The 27,357-nt window shown below is 35.4% G+C and overlaps 1 protein-coding gene across 5 annotated transcripts in view; it reads left to right on the top strand.

Moving 5' to 3' along the window:
* Positions 1-27,130, top strand: part of YWHAZ (tyrosine 3-monooxygenase/tryptophan 5-monooxygenase activation protein zeta) — a 40,112-nt gene extending 12,982 nt beyond the window's left edge. For all 5 annotated transcript variants that reach the window (XM_074200668.1, XM_074200667.1, XM_074200669.1 and 2 more), the window contains 4 exons: positions 19,678-19,801; positions 21,370-21,533; positions 21,609-21,704; positions 25,105-27,130. In XM_074200668.1, coding sequence (XP_074056769.1) covers positions 19,678-19,801; positions 21,370-21,533; positions 21,609-21,704; positions 25,105-25,164 — 444 coding nt within the window. In that variant the 3' untranslated portion in view covers positions 25,165-27,130. The remainder of the gene's footprint in view (positions 1-19,677; positions 19,802-21,369; positions 21,534-21,608; positions 21,705-25,104) is intronic.
* The last annotated feature ends 227 nt before the right edge of the window (positions 27,131-27,357 follow it).

The raw sequence follows: 27,357 nt of genomic DNA, 5'->3' as shown, positions 1-27,357 counted from the left end.
GATGAATAATTTTCTCATCAAGTAAATTTCAGTGCCATAAATCATTTGTGCTAGATGCTGAAGATAAAGACTTCTAACTTTAAATGTTTACATTTAATAAGAGATAGCTTAATTTGCTGGGTCTTTTGGATAAATTTAAGGGGATCTATGAAAGAACCCCTTAAATTGGGGGGACTACAGTAACTTAAATAAGTAAACTCAAACATTTGGATGAGAAACTAGAAACAGCTTTCATGTTGCAAATTTACTTGAATTGAGAGATTGGGGGTTGTGGGCTTTTTTGTTATGTATTTATTGCCTGAGAATATTAAAGATGGTAAGGCGTCATGCAAGTTATATACCTTAAAGACAGATCCAAATTTATAAAACCAGTTCCCCAAAAGTATATAACAATTTTAACATTGTGAACTTTAAATACTTTTGATAAATGAATAGTTTTTAAACTGTTTAAACAGTGAATTCAAACATCTTAAGTTGGAAAGTCACTGTTGAAAATGATGCTGGGTTCAAATGTCAAATTGTAAATTATAGAAGAACATAAATTTTTTTTTTTTTTTTTAGGTTTTTGCAAGGCAAATGGGGTTAAGTGGCTTGCCCAAGGCCACACAGCTAGGTAATTATTAAGTGTCTGAGACCGTATTTGAACCCAAGTACTCCTGACTCCAAGGCCGGTGCTTTATCCACTATGCCACCTAACCGCCCCGAACATAAAATATTTTATAGGCAGAAAGTTAGCCATGAAATAAATGCCTAATTAGGCTTACCTAAAATTGAATTTTCAATCTTCACAAATCAAAGTGTAGGTATTAGTAATCTAAAAGAAGTATCTTTTTAAATTAAGTCTATTAAGTTCAAGTTATACGCTCTGTGATTAAATAGGTGAATGATTAATAATGTTCAGAAAGGACAGGTGTGGATTTGGAATTAAAACACTAGAAAAATATCCTTATCTCTAGCATGATAGCATTCAATTCTTTCATTGAAACACTTTTCCTTTTAAGTTGTTTGACCATATAAATGAAACCTCTAGTAATCACTTTTGACCAATGGCTTCAGGACCATCCATCTGGTTTCCAAGAATTAGGATAGGCACATTAGCTGTTGTTTAATCTGTCAAAAATGAATCAAGTTCTTTTGATTTTAAGAGTCATTTATTGACCACACTGTCCATTAGGAAAATATATTGCCTTTTATGGCAGAGGTAGATATTTTTTGTACATCCTTTTGAGTTTGAACCTGCCCACCCAGATGAAAAGTGGTCAAAGTCATGCCAATAAACAGGTGTTATGAAACCAGATGTAATGTGGGCACATGTTGGTCCAAGTATCATCTTTTAACATGAGTGAGTAGTATTGTGTTTTTCAACATTGCTCAATCCAAAAAATAAAAGTTAAAAAAAGTACATTGAATAAACCACTGTGAAATCTAGTTATATATGAAGGACATAATACAAATTTAAAAGAATCTGGTGGAAAAGAATTTTTTTCTGGCTTCAGCTTCTGCTCTGTCCTAGAATTGTCTTGAAGCTTCATTTATCAAATGCTTTCCGTGTACTAGAAAGAAATGTATGCTTAAGGAGAGATTTGGTAGGAGTTGCAGCCTCCTGCAAGTTTTATATGGTTATGTATTAAGTTAAGAAAAGGGTCACAGGGGCAGCTAGGTGGTGCAGTGGATAGCAACATTAATATAGAAATACGTAGCAAAACAAGTTTTATAGTATGACATTAAATTTGCTGTTACTGATATTCAAGCCCTATTAATGCCACAATACTAAAGACCATATTCATAGCTCAGATTAGTTTTTCCTTGTAACAGTGTATCACTAACCACAGTCATGTCTATGTAAGTACAAATCAGAAGTCTCTATCTGGAGACCATCCATGAGTCATCCGTGGAACCACATCAAATGGCAGTGCTGTTGACCTGGAGACATCAGTTGGGTCATATATTATGTCATTATACCCTCCTTTCTCTTTTTACCTCCCAAGTCTTCTCTCCAGACATCAACATCTGTCATTTGATCTTAGTTGGCTTGTCACCTGGATACATTTTCTATTAACAGTCTTAGTGGTGAGATCCAGTTCCTAGAGGTCATGTGGACAATTACCAAATCCTAGAGGTGAGAGAAGTACAGCACTTTACAATCTCAACATTCCTGCCCTCCTCTAGGGCTGCTTCCCTTTGAGAGAATATTAGTTAATCAATAAAATGCCGAAGTAGAAACCTGATTAATTTTGAATGGACTGTTTTGATTTGTGAAAAGCAGGGAAGGGTACTAAATAACATAAGAAAGGTTTGGACTTAGATTCTGAAGAGCTTCATTCAGATGACCTGTTGCATTCGTTATCCTAGCAGCAGCAGTAGAGATCCAATGAAGGAAGATTTGAAGGCATTCGTGGCCAACCTTGGCCTTTAGGGAAATTATTAAAATGCAGCATCCTTTAAAAAGGAAAGCAACTAGAAGCAAGAAAGACCAGTTAGGTGTTTATTGCAATTGTCTAGGTAAAAGGTGTTGAGCAACATGCTCTGAATAGAAGAGATTCAAAAAAGTAGATTTAAGAAATAAGGAGGTCAACAAAATTGGAGAGTAGGGAAGGAGGCTTAGGGAAAAGAAATATGGAAAAGAATGCTATATTTAACATTAGAATACTTGATCGCTTCATGTACCTGTAACTTTATAACCACAGGTGAGTCTTAGCATCTCCTAGGTCTTAAAAGTCCCTATGTTCCTTTCTATCTATTTTGTCCCAACTCTTCTAAAAATCATCTACTCTGGTAATTTTCCCAGGGAGGAGAGTTAAGACTCAGAAGAGTGATAATAATAGCCAAGAAGGCTGGTGGTGCAGTCTTAGAGTGGGTTGAAGCAATGCCTAGTATTGGTAATAACCACCTCTCTGCTCTGCCCTGGTATTGTTTTTAGATCTAGGTACCATGTTTTAGAAAGGACCTTGTTAAGTTAGGGAGCAAAGGAAGACAACCTGGGGGGAAGGGGGGGGTGATTGGAGAGGAGGGCATGAGGCTTGTCTTTCAGGTATGGGAAAGATTCATGGGAGAGATTACTTAGTCTACAAGTAATGGGAAAGATCATCTTGGTCTTACAGGGTCCAGAGCTAGGAGCAGTGAGTGGAAATTGAATATATCACTTCCAGGTTTGACATTGGAAATCAAATAGAAAGTATAAACCTCCCTTGGCCAGCACAGTGTTTGAGCCTGACGTAAGCACTTAATACATGGCTTGTTGCATTTACTGGAAGAGTAAATGCCTCCGTACTGACTATCTGAGATCCCTTCCAACTGAGTTTCTTTATTGACTCTGGGAATGTGCCCAAGAAATACAAGTACCCTTCTTTTTTTTATTTTGCATGAATGCTATTACTTCCCCTTTGGTATCACAGTTTGCATTGCCAGAATATGATTTCCCATGTCCAGTTTAAGTTTTCTTACATAATGAGTTCTTTAAAGCTGTTTTTTATAAGCAGTATAGAAGGCAAGAGAACTTAAAATATTTTGAATTGCTATTTGAAAAAAATCTTCTTTAGGCTTTTGGCCTCCTAATGTCATTTGAATAATCTTCTGATGGAAATAGCTTCATATGTTAATTTTTCTTTATTTAGTATTTTATTTTTCCCCAGTTATATGTAAAAACAATTTGATTTTAAATCTTTTGAATTCCAAATTCTCACCTTTTCTCCCACCCATCCCCTCCCCATTGAAAAAGCAAACAGTTTGAAAAAAAAAGAAAAAGCAATTTGATAAAAAGTTATAAAGGCAAAACATTTCCATGATACTTATGTTATAAAAGATGAGAGGTTTTAAAACAAAACAGGTTTTAAGGGTGCAATGGATAGTATTTTTTTCTTACAAGTCCTTCAGAGTTTCTTAGGTCACAGTATTGCTGAGAAAAGCTAAATCATATCACATGAGAAAATGCTGCCAAAAATTAAGTTCTTCAGTTTCTTTCTTTCTTTTTTTTTGGGGGGGGGGGCAAGGCAATGGGGTTAAGTGACTTGCCCACAGTCACTCCACTAGGTAATTATTAAGGGTCAGAATTTGAATTCAGATGCTCCTGATACCAGGTCTGGCACACTATATATGCACTGCACCATCTAGCTGCCCCTTGAGCTTATTTTAATTAAACTGAGCTATTGTTTGATTTTGAGGTGAAGAGGAGAAAGGAGTCATGTCAGAAGTTCTCAAGCTTTTTGTTCCTTGGATTCCTGTATGTACGATTTTAGGTTTTTGCAAGGCAGTGGGGTTAAGTGGCTTGCCCAAGGCTACACAGCTAGGTAATTGTTAAGTGTCTGAGGCCGGATTTGAACCCAGGTACTCCTGACTCCAGGGCCTGTGCTTTATCCATTGTGCCACCTAGCCTAGCCACCCCTGTATGTACTATTGAATGTATTGAGTACTGTTTCTCAAGTGCTCGTGTTTATGTGGGCTATATATTTTGATATTTACTGTATTAACTTATTTACTCTTAATATTTTGAAAAACAGTTTTGACCTTATGTACTCTTTTCTCTGAAATACCACAATTTATTCAGCCATTCCCCAACTGTTGGACATCCCCTTGATTTCTAATTCATTGCCACTACAACAGCTGCTATGGATATTTTTGTGCATGTGGGATTTTTTACCCTTTTTCATGATCTCTTCAGGATATAGACCCAGTAATGATAGAGGAATAGCATTTTAATTATTGCAGAAAAAGTAGATAGCAAATCCCATTTTTCATGTGGAGGGACTGAATTAAGATTATTTAATTCAAAGTTCTTGGGAAACCAAGATGCAATCTTGGAAGTAGGTTTTGTTACATATAGACTAATATGTCGTGTATCTTGCCATCACCACAAACAATCTACTTCCGTGTTCATGTTCTTTGAATTCCCTTATTTGATCACACAACAATCTGTTGTTGTTCTTCTGCTTTGCAAATCCCCTAATCTTTATTTTCTCTTCAATTTCTTGATTCGTTAGTTCTTTAATGGGTCATAACTCCTATAGTGGTTACACTATCCTCCCTTTCCCACTTTGACCCCTTGATAAACTCAGTTCAACTTCACACTGTCCTCATGAATTCTATCTTTAGAATCTTTCCCTGCCAAGTCTTAGCTTTGAAATAGATTATTCCTGTTCATGTGCTGCCAAATGAAGCTGAAGAAATCATAAAACCTGGTTGATTGAGTTCACTACAAGGTTGTTACACAATCTGGGTCCTCACTTTGCAAGGCAATCCTTTTTACATCCTAATTAATTGACTCAACACAATAACTTTTTCTTAAAATAATTTTATTTTTTCCTCAAACCTCATATTTTCCCCAGCTGAAAAATGTCTCATTTCAATGAAAAAAATGAAGCCTCTTAATCCTCTCCTTTTCCCCATAACTCAGATGTCTTCTGCTTGTTACCCTTGTTAGTTCTCCTTGAACAAAGCACAAGCCCTCCTTATATACAAGTATCTCATTCCATCTTATGGTCTTCTAGTAGACTGTTCCCCTCCATCATCCCTAGTCTCACTAATCTTCAAAAGTTCACTGTCTACTGACTTATGCCTTACTCAGTTTTAAAACTTGTCTCATCTATACCCAGTAACTCTTTCTTTTTGTGACTTAGTCCTCGAGAAGGCCATTTTTTTTTTCAAGGCAAATGGGGTTAAGTGGTTTGCCCAAGACCACACAACTAGGTAATTATTAAGTGTCTGAGATCGGATTTGAACCAAGGTACTCCTGACTCCAAGGCCGGTGCTTTATCCACTACGCCACCTAGCTGCCCCGAGAAGGCCATTTTTGATGAGTATTTCTCTATTTCCTTTCTTAAGTATGCAGTCTGACTTCTGACCTCATCATCAACTGCAACTACTCCTGTCTAAATTTATCAATGATTTTTTTTCAGTAATGTGGTCTAGTTGTTAAAACTAATGTTCTTTTTTCAATCTATCCTTGCCCTCACTACAGCCTTTGATGTACCATCAGATCACTCATTAAACTTTCATGATACTGCTCACTCATCTTACCTGTTGCACTGTTTCTTCTGTGTCTCTTGCTAAATCTTAATTCAGTCACTCCCAAATCTTTGTCCTGAGAGTCTCTTATCCTTTTATGCTATCAGCTTCCATGAATTTATAAATTATCTCTATGTGAGTTTCTTGATAGCAGGAACAATTCTGAGATTTTGTTTTTTGGATTTTTTTTTTTTTTTGTGGTATCCCTAGCACACTAAGATCTTAAGAAATATTTGTTGATTGACCAGCTGACCAAAGGGGAATTACTTGTATATCCTGCTAATCTTTGTAGCCAGTTTTATGAAGAATATAGTCCTAAATTGCTCTTTTTAAAAGATATCTATTTTTTTCTCTAAAAGCATTTATAAGGGTTGGTGGCACCTTTTCTTAGATGATAAGATGGAAAGAAGAAAATTACTCATTTTATATTTCTACCCTAAAATTCAGAGTGAAAGATGGGAAATTGGTTCTTAATAGATCTATTGCTATTTCTATAAATGACAGCTTTCATTTTCATTAATACTGCTTTGCTTGTATAATTTACCAAGCACTTTATCTCAGAGTGTTAGCTCTTTATTGAAGGAGCTGTGATATAATTGAAAAAAAGTATTAAAGTCAGAAACTAATCATAAGTTCATATATTGGTAAATTTCTGCAACCTTGACCAAGTCACTTAAACATAAATAAGCTAGTTTTATCCTTTGTAAAATGGAGTGGGTGAAATTTGAAACTTAAGATGCAGATGCAGCTAGGTGGGCACAGTGAGTAAATGTAGTGCTGGTTCTGGATTTAGGAGGACCTGAGTTCAAATTTGTCCCCAGACTATTAATGCCTAGTTGTGTGACCTTGGGTGAGTCAGTTAACCCCATTGCCTTGCCCAAAAAGAAATCAATATGTGACTGATCTCAAATGTGTTGCCCCTAAGTTTTTTTAGTATGACATTTTTTTTGTTTAACAGTAAAGGCGCAGATACTGGGTTTTGAAGTCTCGTTTTGTAAAAGATACAACAAAGCATCTAGAATAATATCTCTTTAAAAAAAATCAAGAACCTTGAAGTAACTGGCCCAAAAGCAAAGGTTAAATTAGCCTCTAAAGATTTTGTACACTGATGATCACTTGTATGTTGAATTTTCCACCACAGTTCTGTTTCCTTCTCTTAGAGCAAACTTGTTAGCTCTAAGAGACAAGTTTGTTTCTCTTTTACCACTTAATCTGAGTTAATGGAAAGGAGCAATAAAGCAGATTACAGTTCACCCGTATTTTCACCAGTCTTCAGCCCTTTCCAAATAACCACATACTTTTTATTACCTTAGTTCTTTTTAGGTTTTTGCAGGACAAATGGGGTTAAGTGGCTTGCCCAAGGCCACACAGCTAGATAATTATTAAGTGTCTGAGACCAGATTTGAACCCAGGTACTCTTGACTCCAGGGCCAGTGCTTTATCACTGTGCCACCTAGCTGCCCCCACCTTAGTTCTTTCTTAGTTGAGCTTTGTTATACCTGAACCCCTGACCACCTTTGTGGAGAGGGAAAGGTGTAATGTAGATTTGGAGAAAGGTTAGGGATTTTGAGATCATTTGTACTGAATTTATCTGCACCATTTCAGTTAATTCTGTCTCATGATTGTGTTAAAGATGGATTATTTATTTGCCAAATCACTGACCAACCAAAGAGAAAACTAATCTTTATTTATTTTTCTTAAATTTTCCATCTTTCAGATTTCACACATGGAAAAAACATTGTCATAATTTACATTTTTAAATGCTTCCTTTTTTGTCTTGAAAGAGCTTTTTCTTTTTAAGAATAATTTTTAGAAAATGAAGACTCGTACCTTTACTGACCCTAGTTCTTGTCTTTTTTTTTTTAAGGGTTTTTTGCAAGGCAGTGGGATTAAGTGGCTTGTCCAAGGCTACACAGCTAGGTCATTATTAAGTGTCCGAGACTGGACCTAGTTCTTTTCCTTTAGTAACAGTTACCCTGTTTGGGGGCAGCTGGGTAATGCAGTGAATTGAGAGCACTGGCCCTGGAGACAGGACTGAATTCAAATCCTGTCTCAGGCACTTAATAATGACCTAGCTGTGTGACCTTGGGCAACCCCCTTGTCTTGTTTAAAAAAAAAATACCCTTTTTACTGGATCACCTTTAAACTTCTGACCATGATGGCTTGTCTAATTTTAGTTCAGAAGCACCATTAGTGAATATCATGAGTTTGTCTTCTCTTTTAAGTTTGTCTGGAATCTTTGGTGATTACTTGATTACTCCTTATATACTCCTTAGTTCCAGTCCCCCTTTACTCTTCCATTTCTCCCTCCACTACCCGCCCCCCCATCTCTGAAGAACTTCAGACTGGTCTTTGATAGAGCAGATTAAAAGAGCCAACCTGATGTAACTAACATCTGTTAGGTCTTGTTGGCAAGGTCATCTATATTCCAGTATGAGGCATTAAAAATAGGGCTTCTTAGTGAAGTGTCAGGGGAAAAAACCCCATTAAAAGGCAAATATTTTGACATTAATTTCAATACTCTTTAGGCGGTAACTATTAATTTCCAATGTCTACTGGTTACTTAACAGTTAGTAACTTCAGTTTCTTAATATAATGGAATCTCCAGAAGTAGTACACTAATTTTCTAAAAGAAATGATTCTCATTTATGTGATCTTAATTTGAAATGAGGTCATTTTGCATTATTAAGAGTGTAGGAGGCAAGATAAATGAGTCAGAATTTTCTCTTAGAAATTAAGACTCACTTATATGGCTTGTATCAAATTGAAGCTCAAAACAAACTTGTAAACTGTTACATGTTATATGTGACAAGTATTCATTCTAGAATTTTATATGGCTGTTTACCTTAAAAACTTTAACTAGAACCTGGAAGTATAAAGAGGGCGATTTACAGTTAAGCCTAGAAAGAGTTGGATTTTGTAAAATATACCAATAGTTTGTTATTTTATCCTTGAGCAAAAGAGAAGCCACTGGAATTTCATGAGTAGAATAGTAGCAAAGTCAAACCCTTAGTTCAGGAATACAAATTCAGGCAGTTGTGTGAAGGAGGAGGATCTGGAGGCAGGTAGAGCCAACTAGAGGGTTATTTCAACAGTTCCAGCAAGGGGGTGACATCCCTGAGTTTGTAGAGGCATGTGAATGTGGAAGGAAAAGGAATTTGTCCTTATTTGTATCACAAGATGTGAGGAGAAGGGAGATAGATTTCAGGATAGTGGTGGTATCATTAAGAGAGGATTTTTGGACACACTATTGTACTGTCTGTTTTTTAAAGTGCTGCTTAAGAATTTAATTGATGGAGCTAATTGATGGAGCGGCTAGGTGGCACAGTGGATAAAGCACCGGCCCTGAAGTCAGGAGTACCTGGGTTCAAATCCGGTCTCAGACACTAATAATTACCTAACTGTGTGGCCTTGGGCAAGCCACTTAACCCCATTTGCTTTGCAAAAGCCTTAAAAAAAATTACAATTGAGATTACATGAATTTTTAAAAAGCATTTTCTTAATCTGGTCAGCATAAGATTTTAAAATATAGTAAATTTAAATACTTGTGGCTAATTAGTTTGTGGTTGTTGTGAAAATCATTCTAAAATATGTTTACAAAGGCAGATTTGCCAATACGATATATTACATGTATTTCAATTTATACATTTAGTTATATTTATAATAATATATTTTAAACCTGCAAAGAGGACAATTATTTCTAGTTTTTTGTATTTCAAAATTGATAATTTTGGTTTTTTTAATTGTTTAATTGCCCACATGGCAGACCAGGATTAGAAGAACCCAAATACTTTTGACTTTATTTTTAAAAGTCTTTTTTTAAATCACAGATCTCTTTGGCAAGTCCAGTGAAGCCTATGGACTTCTCAGAGTAGTGCTTTATATGCATAAAATAAAAGTCAAATTATAAAGGGAACTCATATTGTGAAATATTTATCAGGATACTTAATTAAAAATAAAACACCACCAAGTGCACTGACCTCAGGTTAAGAGAACCTTCCCTCTCTTAACATTGCCTCACACCTGTTATTTAAGACTTCAAAAAACTTTTATTGTTTGGGGGATATGGTATTTAATTTATTAACTCTTATTATAATCTGGAAATTGCATTTTATAAATCTTCTATCAGTTATATTTTCTTTTTCTACACTTTCTAATCTATTTTATAATTCCAGTTTTCTTCCAAGATAAATTTGTCTGTTTTTATTGTCTTAATGATTCTTGTCCTATTTTGCCTTTTACAGTATAATCTGCCCATTTGTTGTTGACTCCTACTTCTCTTCTTAAGCTCTCTGCTAGATTTTAAATCATTCTGCAGAAATTATTGTTAGAGTAAGAAAAATAAGAAACATTTCAATAATCTGATGTGATAATAAAAACCAAGATTCCTACAGTGGTTTGCCTGTAGCTCAGAAGTGAATTCCAAATTTAAGGCAGGCTCTACTTTTTGAACTGATTTCCTTAAGGAGAAACTTGATGTGAGCATTCTCTGTTAATTTTAACTTATGTAGTTATTAAGGAAAACAGGACTAGAGGTTATAGACAAGCATAGTTCTACTGATGGGGAAAAAAAACTTGAGAAAAATCAGTGCTTATTGGAAGTTGAATAGACTATACCTCAGGAGATCTATAGTGCAGTTTCTCACTTTAGAGACTTTCAAAGAAACCTAATAACCAATTGTCAGATATTCAAGAAAGATCTTTGGATGGTGTTTGTTCCTGAATTGAAGTTCAGTGTTCTAACCACAAAACCATAATGTCCACCCATAGTCGATTAAGCCAATCCTAAAATTAGCATGCTCTTAAATCCTTTTCTTCCATGAATAAAAACTAAATATTATTGTTGATTCTTCCCTAGTCTCAGTTCTGAGAAGAAACCCATGTTACTAAAGATTAGATAGTAATAATGGTATGTGGTTGAAAGAATCCTGGATTTGGAGAGCAGATTCCTTGGGGGAATTAAATTTCACCCAGAAACTTTAGCACTTGAGTGATCTTAGGCAAATTTTTTTTAATAAATTTTTTTCATCTCTTAGATGATAAACATTGGAATATATGATTTTGATGTTCTCATTCTGACAAAGTCTCCAAGCTTGGGTTTATTTTCCAATTGCAACAACTTAGTACCTTTTTATCCTAGTTGGCCATTCCAAGTTCCCTCTAGTCAAAAGAAAAAGTAGTCTTGTTACACCCTTCAATCTTTACATCTTCAGAGTATCTTACAGATGTTGATAATGTCACCGCTACTCAGGTTTTCAGTATCAATTAAGGCCAAACTCCTTTGGCATTTTCCTATTTCCATACCTTTGTTCGCACTTTTCCTAATGCTTTTTATTCTTCTTCAACACACTTCCTCTCCCACCCAAAATCTTAACACATCTTGTAAAACCCAAATGAAAATATCCTTCTAGACAGTACTCCCTGATCCCACTCATTCATTCTTATTCTTTGTATTTTTTCCAATTACATGTAGTTAGTTTTCAACATTGATATTTTGTAAGAGTTCGAGTTGCCATTCTTTCTTCCCAGTTCCCATTCTTCTTCCTCCCTTCCCTCACCCTTCTCCATGATAACTAGTAATCAGATATAGGTTATACCTGTATAATCATGTTTAACTTATTTTCTGTAGCTGTCATGTTGTGAAATAATTGGAACAAAAGGGGGAAAGGCCATGAGAAGAGGGAAAAAAATAAGACAAATTTTTAAAAGTGAAAATTCTATATTATACTTTGGTCTAATTCTACAGTCTTCTCTGGAGGTGGATGGCATTTTCCATCACAGTTCTTTAGAATTGTCTCTTTGCTCATTGAACTGCTGCAAAGAGTTAAGTATCATAGTTGATCATCTATCTATACCATGCTGTGGTTAAGAACATTAACTCTTTATAGATGTCATGGTCCTCTAGGTCTTCCTGTTTACATGATGCATTTGAATTGGAGCATGAAAGCCAGCAAAGTCTCCTTTGAGAAGCATAAATCTGTCTCTTAGCTTTACCTGTACTAAGAGAAATAAAAATCAAGTAGATAAATTACCTATTGTCCAGCCAATATGCAGTTGGATGATCAACCTCTAGAATTAGCCAGTTCCTCGGGGTTTTTGAGACAGACAGTGGACTTTAGGTTGAACTATAGGTTGAGCTCTTGAACAAAAAGAAGCTGACTTTGGAAAAGAGAAAAATTTTAAAGATCTTATGAGTGAAAAGGTCAAGAGTTTTGGGGTAATCACCAGTAATTAATAAGTCTGAATAATAACCATTTTATTAATTAGGGTAGCACATAATCAAAAAAATGAAGTCAAAATGGAGATCCCTTGAGTGTTTAAATACCTTTGGAAAAATATTTCTTGGCAGTGGAAATCAACTCTAATTGGTTAAAATTAATGAGAAAATGAATATTATAATGAGGGGTGGATCTTTTATAATGAACTACTGCCTTCTTAATTTTGATCCTGATGTTATTTTCTTAGTTGGGTAGACCTCCTACCCAGGTTTAAGGAGGAATGTCTAGTCAACTTCCTTCATAAGGCCTGGGCTTTTTGTATCTGAAAATAAAAAGAATGAGGGAAAATCCTAATAAGTGATTATTAATCAAAAAGAGCATCTTTGGGTCCCTTATAAAACTTAACTATTAATAAAAGCAAATAAACATTTTTTCTAACTTACCTTCTTGAAAGAAAGACCCATCTTTTCAATACCAGTGTTCTCCCAGTTTTACATCACAAGTCAGAACATTTAGTCTCTGAAAGATTAGAATTGAAGTGACTCAAAAGAGGAATGGAAACAACTATGGTAGTTATGAGTAGACTGTAACACGTTAATAATAATGCATTATGGAAGAAGAAATTTTGGGTGTTATCAAAGAAATTCATGTGGGGAAAAATGTGGGCTGGTCACATCTTGAACACAGGATAGTCTAGTGAATAACATATGGATTTAAATGAACTCATGAATCAGAAAAAGGATCTGGTGCAGGTAGAGCCACTCAAATCAGTGAGATAGTTTGAGGATCAAGTGTATCTTCTCCATTTCGGTGATACAGAAAAAGTAATCTTACATTTGTTAACTTCCTCATTGCTTAGTCATTTCACTTCTTAGCTTCATATGTTGTGGATTCTGATTCCTTGACTGAAATACCTTTCTCAAAAGTTACCAATAATCTAATTGTTAAATGCTATGGTTTCGTCTTCATCTATTTCTGTCCTTAGAGCTTTTAACAGCCTTCATTTGAGGAATCATTAACTTCCTCCTTTAGCATTTGACCTGCCCTTTTTACTAGTTGACACCTATGCTTATCTATTTTTGACTTTATTATTAATTGATTTATTCTGCTTCCATAGTTATAAGCAATGCCTCTTAGAAGAATTTCAAATTCAGTTCTTAGACCACACATATTTAAATGCCCTCCATGTTCTTTCAGTTTTACAGTGTCTGAATTAACTCCATTATCCTCCTAATTACCCAGGTTCAAGACTTTGGAGTTAGCTTTTGCTCTTGCCTCTTCTTCATTCCAATAGCAAATAAATTATAAGGTTCTTTTAATTCTTCCCCTATAGTTCATAGTCCATCAATTCTCATTTAAACATTATTATAATGGCATATAAATGATTTCCTGGATTTGTCAGTGTCTTCCCTCTTTATTCTTCATATAGCTGCCAACATGATCTTCCTAAGGAATAGGACTAACTGTACTCTCTGTACTCACAAAACCCTCAGCAGCTTATTTGCCCTTGGGTTGAAATATGAACTTGTTAGCCTGATATTTAAAACTTAACATCTTCTGGTTTCAGTGTCTTGGCAGCTTTATTTCACGTTATTCCCTTTCACATACTTTGTTCCAGTCAAATTGAACTATATGTTCTCCAAATTTGTGGCAATCCCCTATGCCTGGTGGAATATGATTCTTTTTCAATCTTTGTTTGCTTTTCAGAATCTTCCTTTCTTGAGATAGTTTGTGGAATACTGCAAGGAACAATGAATTTGAAATCAGAAAAGAGACCTAGACCTGGTTTGAATCTCCCTCTGATAAATTTCTTTATCCATTCGTTTATGTAGTGCAGATAATGTGTAGTACTTAATCTTACAAAAATAGTTGTGTTGGATATTTTGCTTAGAGTTCATTCTAAATGTCAGTTCATATAATTCAAGGCTCAATTCACATGCTATTACTTATTACATACCTTTCTGTATTTGTTTTCTTCCCCTTTCCCTTGTGTTCTCCAAGTTTCCTTAACATGTTGACGCTTTCCTTTGTCTCACTTTCCTTCTCTAACCTTGCTTGCATCAGTATGTTATCAACAGTATGTTTATCTCAATCATAGCTCAGTTGACAATAAATACTTGAAGCTCTATTGATTTTGGAGTACATTTAATTCAGGGAAAAAATCCATTAATATAGCAAATATCCTCACTATCCCAGGGCCAGTCTAGCTACATCTTTAAGGGTTTTTAAATATTAACCCTAGTTAACAGTAAAAAGATATTGCCTCAAAGCCTCTATTCTGAGTGTCTTTTCTCCCCCTCCATCCCCCCCCCCCAGTGATTAATTGCAGTTATAAAGGGATATTCACTTGGAAGACGAGGCAAGAGCAGACATTAACACCCCCTGGCACTTTGGGAGATCTCTCAATCTGAGGTGTTAACATGTATGACCTGCCTGCAGTCTTCAGTGTAGCTTTTAAACAAAATCAAATGTAATTCAGAAATATTTAACAAAATAAATGAAAACTATGTCAAAACACAGATAATGATGGATTTTGAAAACCAAATCAATATGCCACTCTGGATCTTAATGAAAAAATTAGTGTGCGTGGACCCCCCCCCCACCCCTTTATCCAGTTTGACATTTCTGCCCTATATGATCTCAGTCACTGAGTAGAGTGAGCTCAGGTTTAAGGCAGGAGCATATCAGCCTTTCATCCCATTAAGTTTATATTCAAATGCTGGATAAACTGCCATGTGAATCATTTTATCTCAGCTACTACTGGAATGGATCCCAAAATTCATTCTATTTTTGCTTTTCAGAGCATCAGTGCTGGGGATTGACTGCAAAATTCATCATAAACTCAAATTTCTTATCTCAGCTGACTTAATCTCCTGACTTTTCAGTATTCACAGTCTTACACAGTATTAGTCTCTATATTGATCATTTTCACTCAGGGAGGTCTCTGATCCAGTAATCTTCCCAATTGAAACTTGAACAAATTCCAATTGATAGAGGCATGCCCTCCACTTTTTTTTTCTTTGGCAAGGCAGTGGAGTTAAAGTAACTTGCCCAGGGTCACACAGCTAAGTAAGTTTTAAATGTCTGAGGCCAGATTTGAATTCCGGGTTCTCCTGACTCTAGGGCCAGTACTCTATCCACATTGCTACCAGCTGCCCCTGCCCTTCACTTGTGAAGATGGTTTCCCTTCCTAAAACTTCTATTTCCATGTAGAAGACAACCACTATTCTGGTGGCCTTCTCACCCTGCCTCCCTTGCTCTTTTATTAATAAATAAATCGTGAGGGGGCAGCTAGGTGGCGCTGTGGATAAAACACTGGCTCTGGAGTCAGGAGTACCTGGGTTCAAATCTGATCTCAGACACTGAATATTACCTAGCTGTGTGGCCTTGGGCAAGCCACTTAACCCCATTTGCCATGCAAAAACCTAAAAAAAAATTAAGTAAATAAATAGATCATGAGGGGAGACAATATATCAGCTTTTTAAGAATACTCTTCTAAAATAATTTGAATATTTTAAAAACTGTCTAAAATTAGCCTCATCATGAATTATAGAGATCTAGTTTGTTTCACTGGCTATTTTACTTAACATGCTGCTCATCAGAAATAACATAGATTGTTAGATCACATCAAACCCAGTTATTAAGGCATTTGACCTCAAATAACTAGCCCTGTTAGCAAGTCTGTTTGCTCATTTGATTGAGAATGTTTTTTGACATGCAACTATACATATATATATATGTGCCAACTCATTCTTCTTGGACTTCAGGCTTCTGGAGCTGAGAAAAGTGACTTTGACAGTTGAGCATATCAGAGTAATTTTGCAACTGAGTACCAGAACCTTAGACTAATTTTTTTTCTTTTTTCTTTCTTTTTTTTTTTTTTGCAAGGCATTTGGGGTTAAGTGGCTTGCCCAAGGCCACACAGCTAGGTATTATTAAGTCTGAGTTCAGATTTGAACTCAGGTACTCCTGACTTCAGGGCCAGTTCTCTATCCACTGCACCACCTAGCCACCCCTCTTAGACTGATTCTTGAAGAATAGAACAAAATATTTTAAGTAGAATCAACCCATCATTAAGGGAGTGCCCCCACCCCCAAATTCATCTCACTCTCAGGATTTTTCCCCCACCAACCTCCCCAAAATACATTCACTTAACTTAATTTGGTCTGTCTTAATAACATTATCCCAAAGCCCATTTATTGTTTAACTTGATACAGAACTTTAAAAAAAAATCCAAACAATATAGTTTAACCATTTTTAGACATTAAAAAAATATAAATGCTAAAAGTGGAAAATAGTTGACTAGAAGCCAGATAATCTAGGACATAGTCCAGCTCTAAACCTGCTGGTGGCCTTAATCAGGTCATTTTGATGTTTCTGGCTCTCAGTTTCCTCTAAAAAAAATAAAAAGAACCACCAACTGATTCTTAAAGATCCACCTTCAGTTCTTCCAGCTGTTGGTTCCGAATGACAAATTGCAGTTCAGTCCTTGAAAGCTTCTCAAGAATAATTTAATGGATTAGATTCTAGAAACATCTTTAATTTGTCTGGTTCCTAGTTCTGAGTTGTAGGGTAAACATTGAGCTAACAGTGTTTATATATCTGTAGGAGAGATTTATTAAAAAGGGATTTTCGGTTTGATTAATTGCATTTAAAGTTGTTATAAAGCCCCTTTCCTGGGGTGACTTTTTTCCTTCCTTCTCTTTAGACAATTTATAAAACTCTTGTTTGTAAATAGCTGTTAGCAGGCATCTGACTCCCATTCAACTGTGAGCTAACTCCTTAAGAACAGAAGTTAGTTTTACCTTTCTATTTAACCCCCAGCATTCAGGGCAATGCCTGGCATATAATAGGTGCTTAATAAATGCTTCTTGTTCCTTGTTCTGCTCTTCTATTTTTGTACAGCATTTTGCCAAATTATCACAATTCTCACAGGTCCCAACTTAGTCCTGGAGTTGTTTGGAGTCCTGATGTCACACTTTGTCCCAGCTTACCCTGTGCATGTCTTAATCAGAAATACCTTTCTCCATTTACAACTTTGCCAGACTTGAAGTCATCTTCCTAAGTTCATGTGTAGTTTCAGACACTTAATAACTGTGGGCAAATTACTTAACCCCTATTTGCTCCTCAGTTTCCTCATTTGCAAAATAACTAAAGCCTAAGGAAATAATAAGCACTCCAGTATCCTTTGCTAAGGAAACCTCATACAATCACAAGATTGTCCATATGACTGAAAAACAACCCCAAATAACTGTTTACAGATTTTGTTATATGTACTTTTTACTCTAGATTCTTTTCCCTTGCTCTACTGTTTAAATGAAAGGAGTGAGCTCCCTGAATTCTTTCTATATGAATCCTTTCTGCATATGGTCTTATTAGAGCAGTGCTTTATAATGTGAGGAGAGCTATGAATGTACTTTCTTCCTCCTTTGTGACCTCCCCAACTAGATTCCATCATGTCAACTGAGCTAGATTTTACAGAGAAATACAGTCAAAATATTGTATAAGTACAGTGTAAACTTTACTCTTGATTTAGAAATAAAACTCTGATAAGCATTTTACTTGATATAAGATCAGTATTGGAGAATAAGCTTCTGCTTTGAAAAATAAAAGGACGAAAGGCTCTTATTTCTGAGTACGATGTGGGGTTTTTTGTTTTTTACACATATTGCATCTTGTTTTTACAATTTTTTTTCTGACAAAGTGTATTTACGCAATCAGAAAAAAAGGCTCTAGTCTGTAGGGGATATCAGACTACCAAAGAAGTTTATTATACAAAACAAAGTTAAGAGCACATAAACTGGATTTGAACTCAGGTCCTCCTGCCTCCCGGGCCTGTGTTCTCTCCACTGGGCCACCTGGTTGCCCCTGTTTTATTATCTCTTTGCAGTAGTTCCCAATGGAATGTCTAGGTGGCGCAGTGGATGGAGCACTGGCCTTGGAGTCAAGGAGTACCTGGGTTCAAATCTGAACTCAGACTTAATAATACCTAGCTGTGTGGCCTTGGGCAAGCCACTTAACCCCCATTACCTTGCAAAAAAAAAATAGTTCCCAAAATTTGTTTCAAACCCAGATTTTATTTCCAAAGGTGAGTTGGATATCACCTGGACTCAACCTCCAAAATATAGCATGTCTTAAAGCCATATTCATTTTCTCCCTTCTCATTTCTTCCTCTTTACTTTGATGTTTGTATCAGTGAATCATTGTTATCTAATAAATTAAGACTTTTAAACCTCTCAGTGTTTTAAATCTTTTGGAGACAGTATTCCTCCCACCCTCAGTTTTTTCTGAGTTTTATTTTGTCCTGGTTACTTCAAGTCATTACTAATTCTCATTTGGAATATTATAGTAGCCTTTTAATTACTATTCCTGTCTCCTCTTCCAGTGGATTATGCATAAAACAACAGGAGTAATCGTAAAATATTCATTCATGTCATTGACTTCCCAAAACCTATAATAGATTTTGTTGCCCATAAAATAAAGGTCAAGGTCTTTTTAAACCTCATTCAAAATGACCTTTACTTATCTTTTCCTTCTACCACTGACCTATATGAACCTTCTGTACCAAATAATCAGATTATTCTCCATTCTCTGAACAAACTTTTAAGGGTTTTTTTTTTTTGTGCCCATTGAAAACCCTTTCTATCCTTTAAGGTCCAGCCTCAAATTGTCATCTTTTGCATGAAGCTCTCCAGATTCCCTTCCTTGATTCCTCACTATAGGTACTTTAGTTTTCTCCCTCTGAGCTCTTAGACCCCTGGTAACAACTCCTTTGACTAGGAATCAATTTAGTTCATCTGAGGTTGTCCCTTCATTGCTATTTTCTCTGACTTTTGAGAAGTTACTTGACTTCAGTGAACTTTATCATATGATTAAACTTATATGTCTGGCCCTATTGTCAAAATATTTGTATGTTTTAATATCTAGAAATAAAAACCTAATTTCTAGACTCCTTCAGGATAAAATTAGATTTTGTTAGTCTTTTTCTTTTATCAAGTGGATTATTAGTACAAGTTTATTGATCCTGAAACATCTTCCAGTTTGGTTATGAAATCAATACGGATAACTTAGACTTAGAAAGTAGAAAGGTTCAGTTTATTAAGTCTCAAAGGAGAAGATGATAAGTGTATGTATGTATATATGTATATAAAATCTAGTATTTGGTTTTGACAACTTGGTAAATCTTTCTGAAGTGTTGTATATATAAGCTTTTCAGCTTTAAAATGTTAAATTTGTGACCTCATACTTCTTTCTCCAACCTTTTAAACAAATACATATCAAATTAAAATGTGTCCCTTGTTGAGAAGCAAAGTATATGCTAGTTTTAGCTTCATTTGTAATTTAATATTGTAATAACACTTTAAACTATACTTTAAATTTTGTTTGAATTCTAAGTTTTTTGTGTTTTATTTTAAATCTCTATGCTTATGAGAATTTTTCTCCCTCTTTTCTTTCAAAGTCTCTATTGGAAAAGTTCTTGATTCTTAACGCTTCACAAGCAGAAAGCAAAGTTTTCTATTTGAAAATGAAAGGCGACTACTACCGCTATTTGGCTGAGGTTGCTGCTGGTGATGACAAGAAAGGTATATCATTGTTAAAAAATAACTAATAAATAACATTTCCTTTTGCTCTTGGTCAAGTAGCTTTAAAGAAAATGCAATTTCATTTTATCTTTGAAGTGATTTTTTTTTCCTACTTCCACCCCCCATTCTTATTAAGTTATACTTTAGGTTTTGAACTCTAGTTTGTGTATGCTTTAATGGAAGGTTGAATACATATATGAATACACACACACATTTGTGTATGTATTTATATATCAGCATTGTATGCCAGTTTCATAATCACATGCACATTTGAATTCTAGATGAAGGACAATGCATGAAAATGGACTCATGATCAGCTTCCATTGATGGTAAACTACTTTGAAAAGGCATATAGGCCACAACCAAAGTATGGGGGGGAGTCAGTGTAGACCTTTTTATTCTCAGTTGATTGTGAGATGTAACCAAGTATATGGATCAATTCTCTGCCATCTGTGGTAATTTTGGCCTGATAATTACCACATCATTCCCATATGTGGAGCCATTGGGCACAGTAAATGGAAAAGTTTTAAATACCAGGACTAAGTTCACTTACCTTGGCAATATACTCTCTGTGACCATCAACAAAGATGCAGGTATTGCCAGAGCTAGCTCAGTGTTTGGGAAGCCCCAGAAGAAAGTGTGAGAGAGAAGGAGGTAGAAGGTTGCATACCAAAATTATATCTACAGAACTGTCTTGCTAACTGCATATGACATTGAAACTTGAACAAATTATTAGGCCATGCCAGAAAACTGAATTGGTTCCACTTGAATTTTCTAAGAAAGATTCTGAAGATTATCTGACAAAATAAAGTACTGGTCACCAAGGTCCTCTTTATATCTGAACTGCCAAGCATTCAAATTCTACTCTAAGGAGAACAACTTTGATGTGTTGGCCATAAAGTTCAAATGCCAATCACATGTTTATCTTAAAGCCTATTTTAGGGAGAACTCAAAGCAGGTCAGAAGAAGTGCTATAAGGACACTTAAATTCTCTCTGAAGAACTTGGGTATCAATTGTGAGACATGTGACTTGACTCACTGTCACAGAACTTCGCAGCATGGTGGGTCACCAGTGTGCCCTGAGCAGGACAGAATCAGAACCTGTGTAAATCCAGAATCATTTCTAATATGAATATTTAACATACCACTCATTCCCAAACTGTGGGTGAACCCTGCTCTGTTCAAACATAGCCAAACACCTTTCTTTGACTCCAAAATTGTAGTGTCATTGGTCCTCTCTAAAAAACAAAAGACAAAACAAAATTTTAGAATCGTATTACAAAATATTAGCATGGTAATACTCTTATAATTATCCAAAGCTGACTACAATGCTGCAGTGTTAGCCTCTATCTCCTACTTGTTATGTGTAGTATATATAATTTAGTCAGTATTAAGAGTCTTTGATCACTTTGAATATAAGAATTGATGGTTTTTCATTTTTAATAATTTTTCAATTGTGTTATACCAATCATTTAAGTATCTTTAAATTTGGGGGGGGGGTATGTATTGTGAGGCGTAGTAAAAATAAGGTAAATCACTTCAACTGACATTTTTTTTTCTTTCCTCAGGAATAGTGGATCAGTCACAACAAGCATATCAAGAAGCATTTGAAATCAGCAAAAAGGAGATGCAACCAACGCATCCTATAAGATTGGGTCTGGCCTTGAACTTCTCTGTGTTCTATTACGAGATCCTGAACTCTCCAGAGAAAGCCTGCTCCCTTGCAAAGACAGTAAGTTTAGTTTGCTGTTTGAACATTTAGCAAATTACTTAGAATTTGAGAACTAATTTTTTTTTCCTGTTACAGGCTTTTGATGAAGCCATTGCTGAACTTGATACATTAAGTGAAGAATCATACAAAGACAGCACACTAATAATGCAATTACTGAGAGACAACTTGACAGTAAGTACATCACTGTTAAAATTGTCTTATCAACCAAATTGATGTTATGCATGATAAAGTGAAGAGAAATCACTTTAGGATCAGTAACTTTAAAAATGAAACAATTGGGTGACATTCACTCTGCTTTACATCTAATGTGATTCCTCTTAGTTAACTATTCTGAAACAGTTTTCTGAATTGATTAGGATTTTTATAATAGCAAATTTTACAAACAGGTTGACATTTCAATGGTCTAAGATTGTACATTTTATACCTTTATATCTTTAGACCTATACCATATATTTTAAACTCGTACCTTGGGAAGGTAACACATAGATAAAGGCATTCACAGATTACAGAAAAGGTCATAACTAACTTTATTTTCTGATTAGAGCAGAACATTTAACTTTTAGTAATCTTATAGTGGTGTTTTTTTTATAACTTCTCATAAGGTAAAACTTTGGTCAGAGCATGCAATGCAGTATATAGTATTAGAGCCATATTTTTTTATTTTTATTTTTATTTTTTTTTTGCAAGGCAAATGGAGTTAAGTGGCTTGCCCAAAGCCACACAGCTAGGTAATTATTAAGTGTCTGAGACCGGATTTGAACGCAGGTACTCCTCACTGCAGGGCCGGTGCTTTATCCACTGCACCACCTAGCCACCCCTGTTAGAGCCATATTAAAAGCAAATGAGTGTAATAGTGGCACTATGTTACATACTGTCCAAAAGGTTGGCTGCCCTCTAGGGAGTGACCTTTAAATTTAAATTTTTTGTTTTGAGACAGGCACTCTCCTTCCTCCCCAACACTCCTTTAATAATCATTTGTATTTGTGGAACAGATCAAACATATCCATTAGAATAACATAAAAGCAAAAAATTTTAACATAGGAATTAGTTTTCCCCATCTCCCATTGCAAAAATATGAACTATTCTACATTATCAAAGCCAGTAAAATATTTCTAGTAATTTCTAGTAGCCTGTTTTCCAAGCAGGATAGATATATAATATTCTCTTAGTCTCACAGTTCCTTAGTCCCCTTTCCCTCCCAACTCTCTGTAGTTCATTGACTAGTTTTGTGTATAGTGTTTTCTCTATTTAATAGAAGACTGTAGCAGACCTCTCTGTAGTGGTTTTTTTCATAATGCAGATTTGGCCCCAGACATGGAGGGGTGGAGGAGGGCCCACATGGTCCGAGGACATAAAGGGGGCAGGGCAGAAAAAGAGCAGGAGAAGAAACATGGGGGCTTGGAAAAGGGTAGGGAGAGTGGACAAGATAAAGGAGAGAAAAGGCAACAACTGGGTTGGAATAGATATAAAAGGACCTAAGGAATCAGAAGACAGACATCTGGGCGGGTGGTCTTCTCTCAGTTTAGAGAAGTTGCACACCAAGTGCAACTTTTGCTTGCATTTCTCAGGAGTGGGGGGGTGGCATGGACATGGCTTGCCTAATGGAGTGGCAGGAAATAGAGAGTACAGTATCATACAGTAAAAAATTAGCGTGGGTGTTTCTCTTTTTGGTAATACTGGTCTCCTTTTATGTATGTATGTATTGCAAATTTATTTAAGGTGAGAACTGTTCATATTTTCTTTTAAATGTCTTCTGAAAGCAACCCTAATAATAAAATAATAAAATAAATCATGGTTTGGGTGGGATGATTCAGATTGTGAAAGGAGCTCTATGGAGAATTTATATGAAGGAGTTAAAAGGCACTTTAAACTTAAACCTTATATTTGATGTTATATTTTAGGCATTTTTTCCTTCATTTACAAGAATCAGGTAGCAGTTAGTGAACTGATTCTTTTACTTGGTGATGGTAGCTAAAAGTAGCCAGTAGAACTGGAAGTTCTGGTTCATCAACTGTGACTTTGATCCCCAATATTTTGAAATTGAGTTCATTTTCATGACCTTTTGGAAAGGGTTATTTGGTATTATCTACCTTGAATAATTTTTCACATTCTATGCATCTTGACTAAAGTATGATAGTTTATTTGTTAATTTAGCAAGGGATGAAATGAATAATGGTTGACTTTTTAAAAAATGTAAATTTTTTAGGGTTTAGGAGGATAATTGAAGTGAGTTTCTTACTCCCCCTATCTTTTGCTGAAATCTAAAATGGATAAAAATAAATAAAAATTTTAAGAGATCTCTTTTACTTTTATTATTTTAGAATAATAGGTAAAATCTTAAAGTTGATATTATATTAACAGTCCAAAAACCCAAAGTAATTTTTATTTAATTTTAAAAATAAATTGGGGAGGTGCAAGGCAAATGGGGGGTTAGGTGGCTTGCCCAAAGCCATACAGCTAGCTAATTATTAAGTGTCTGAGGCTGCATTTGAACTCGGGTACTCCTGACTCCAGGGCCGGTGCTCTTTCCACTGCCCCACCTAGCCACCCCACAAAGTAATTTTTAAATGAGGCAAAAATGCTTTCTGAAGATTAGATGGAAGATTTGGGAATCTAGGCTGAGTGTCTAGTAATTGCAGGGGTGTTTAATTTGGCTTGCATGGGCTACTTCTAGGGCTGGAATATGTAGACAAAGGCTTCTTTTAAAAACTTGATCAAAAGCTAGATTGCATTTCTTAGCCCTAGGCCCATACCTTAAATTAAATAAGAATAGACAAACTAGGCATATTTTTTTTCAAAATAATCTTTTCTGTTACGAATCTACCAAGGTAAAAACAAATTATGGCACCTCTGTACAGTAACCAGTTTTCTATATATGAGCATAAGTTAGTGATGAAATCCAATTGTAAAGCTATCTCATATGTTCATAACAAAGAATAGACAATGAGTTTAAAGGGTTTAAAAGGTCCTTTTTGTCTTAGGTAATTGAAACTCATTTTAGAATAATTCCTTTCATCTTGAATCTTTTTGTTCTATGTTTAAATGTTATCAAATATATTGTTATAAAATTGAATACTTATATGTACAGCCTTTGATTTTTCTCTGTACCTGAGTGATAAATTAACTTTTTTCTTTCTCTTCTATAAATTCTGCTTCAACCCTCCCCCCCTTTTTTTTGTCTTTTACAAATGTGGAGGGGAATCTTAATCTTTTTTTTCTTAAAATTATATATGTACATATATTCCTACTGTGATACTCTCAGGTTTATGTACTATTTGTTGAATGTATGTGTTGATGAAGATGCTGATAGAATTTCTAGGAGTTTTATCTCTTAATGGCTGAAAATAATTTTTGTTGTCTAAACTATAGAAATGTTTTTCCTTATTTGGGAAGACAATTAACTTGGTAACAGCAGCCTACTTTATTGTCATGCTTGATTGATATTGAGAATTGCTGTGCCATGTAATTAATTACATTACTTAGATATTAAGTTGAAGACAAGTTATAAGCAGAATTAATTTGCATTTTCAAATTGTAGGTTCTAAACTGTTTTGTTTTGTTTTTTTATCAGTTGTGGACATCGGACACCCAAGGAGATGAAGCTGAAGCAGGAGAAGGAGGGGAAAATTAACCAGCCTTCCAACTTTTGTCTGCCTCATTCTAAAATTTACACAGTAGACCATTTGTCATCCATGCTGTCCCACAAATAGTTTTTGTTTACGATTTATGACAGGTTTATGTTACTTCTATTTGGATTTCTATATTTCCCATGTGGTTTTTATGTTTAATATTAGGGGAGTAGAGCCAGTTAACATTTGGGGAGTTATCTGTTTTCATCTGAGGTGGCCAATATGGGGATATGGAATTTTTATACACGTTTTACATGTTTGGCATAGTACTTTTGGTACATTGTGATTTCACAAAGCCAGTGTTAAAACAGCTTCCATGTCTAAGCAAAGAAAACTGCCTACATATTGGCCTGTCATGGGGGGGTGGGGGGGAGGGGGGATAAAAAGGGATAATTGGTTCCAGCCACAGGTGTAGTTATTGTGGGTACTTTAGGGTTGGAGCACTCATGGCTGTGGTAGAAACAGATGTCCCATAGATATTACATGTCATACCATGTGTATCTGTGGAATACACAATCTCAACGTGTACACCTTTATGATTGCAGTTGCAAAAGTGTTCCTTAAGACAAAGTTTTAACCCAGTCAATTTACTCTGGAGAAGGGCAGAAACGGTTCACATTCCATTATTTGTAAAGTTACCTGCTGTTCGCTTTCATTATTTTTGCTACACTCATTTTATTTGTATTTAAATGGTTTAGGCAACCTAAGAACAAATGTACAAGTAAAGATGCAGTAAAAATGAATTGCTTGATATTCATAAAGTCACTGTATATCAAGCACAGCAGTAAAACAAAAAACCCATGTATTTAACTTTTTTTAGGTTTTTTGCTTTTGTGATTTTTTTGATACTTGCCTAACATGCATGTGCTGTAAAAATAGTTAACAGGGAAATAACTTGAGATGATGGCTAGCTTTGTTTAATGTCTTATGAAATTTTCATGAACAATCCAAGCATAATTGTTAAGAACATGTGTATTAAGTTGATGTAAGTGGAATAAAAGTTTTATGAATGGACTTTTCAACTACTTTCTCTACAGCTTTTCATGTAAATCAGATCTTTAGTTCTGAAACTTCTCTAAAGGAAATTGTACATTTTGACGATTTACTTCCCACTTGGTAGCTATATAATGAACTTTTAAAAAAAAGTATAAATTATCAAATGCAAAAGTTCCATGTGTTCCATATTGTTCCAAACATTACTCCCCTCTCCACCACCCTGATTTTGTTTCTCTTTTAAAACAAAAGGTGGTGGTCTGAATAAAATCATATGTTCCACTTAAATTTTTGGTATGGCATTTTTCTAACTTAAGGAAGCTACAAGTTCATGGTCTGTGGTGACATCAGTTAACTATCAGGTTTGTGCTTCCGAAATCCCCCTTTAAAAAGAATTTGTTGCTATTCATATAACCTGCCTTGGATTTTAATCCCATATTCCAATTTGTCAGGTATACCTTTTAGCCTTTTCTCCTTCTGCCTTGTCACTGACCACACTCCTATTCTGGTGGTGGAGGGGGGGGAGGGTGTTGTGTGGGGAAAGATAGCATGATATTTCTGGCTTCAGTATCTGAGATTCCTTTCTTCCTTTGCTTGCATCCCACAAACTTCTTGCCTCTTATTCCTATTTCCTATAGGAAATCTTCCCTTAATTTAGTGAGATAGTGGATTTTTTTTTAATCTCACTCTTAAGCTCTACCCTGAATGGTCTGTTATTGTCTGCCTTAAACTCTTTCCCCTAACCCCAGTCCTCTCACCAAGTGATGGTGGGGCTAAGTTATACCCAAAGCTCACGCTGCAAAATCTTCCCCTCACTACCCTTGTAGAAAACACCAAACACAAAATACCATTTAAAGAGAGAGGTGTATTTTTTGTTATAGAATGTAAGCTCCTCAAGGGCAGGGACAATGTTTTTTCTGTATGTTCTATTGTGCCTAGTACACTGTAAATGCTCAATAAATATTGATGATGGGAGGCAGTGAGTCTTTATGATAAGTAGAGGTGAGAGTCTTGCACATTTGAAATCTCAACTAACTTCCATTATATCCTCCTTAGGTTGATCTGAGAGATGTTAGCCTAGAATAAAGTGGAGGCCTCAGGCTTTTTCTTTGGAGCAGAGATTTCAACTTTGGATCTTCACTCAGCATTCTTTCTTAAAACTTTTTCTTGGTTATTGACCTTATTATCCTTTTGAACTAAAA

This window comes from Macrotis lagotis, chromosome X, assembly GCF_037893015.1.
Source record: "Macrotis lagotis isolate mMagLag1 chromosome X, bilby.v1.9.chrom.fasta, whole genome shotgun sequence".
In the NCBI taxonomy this organism is placed as follows: domain Eukaryota; kingdom Metazoa; phylum Chordata; class Mammalia; order Peramelemorphia; family Peramelidae; genus Macrotis; species Macrotis lagotis.
Note: the sequence above shows the minus strand (reverse complement) of the source record. Positions and strands in the feature narration are given on the sequence as shown.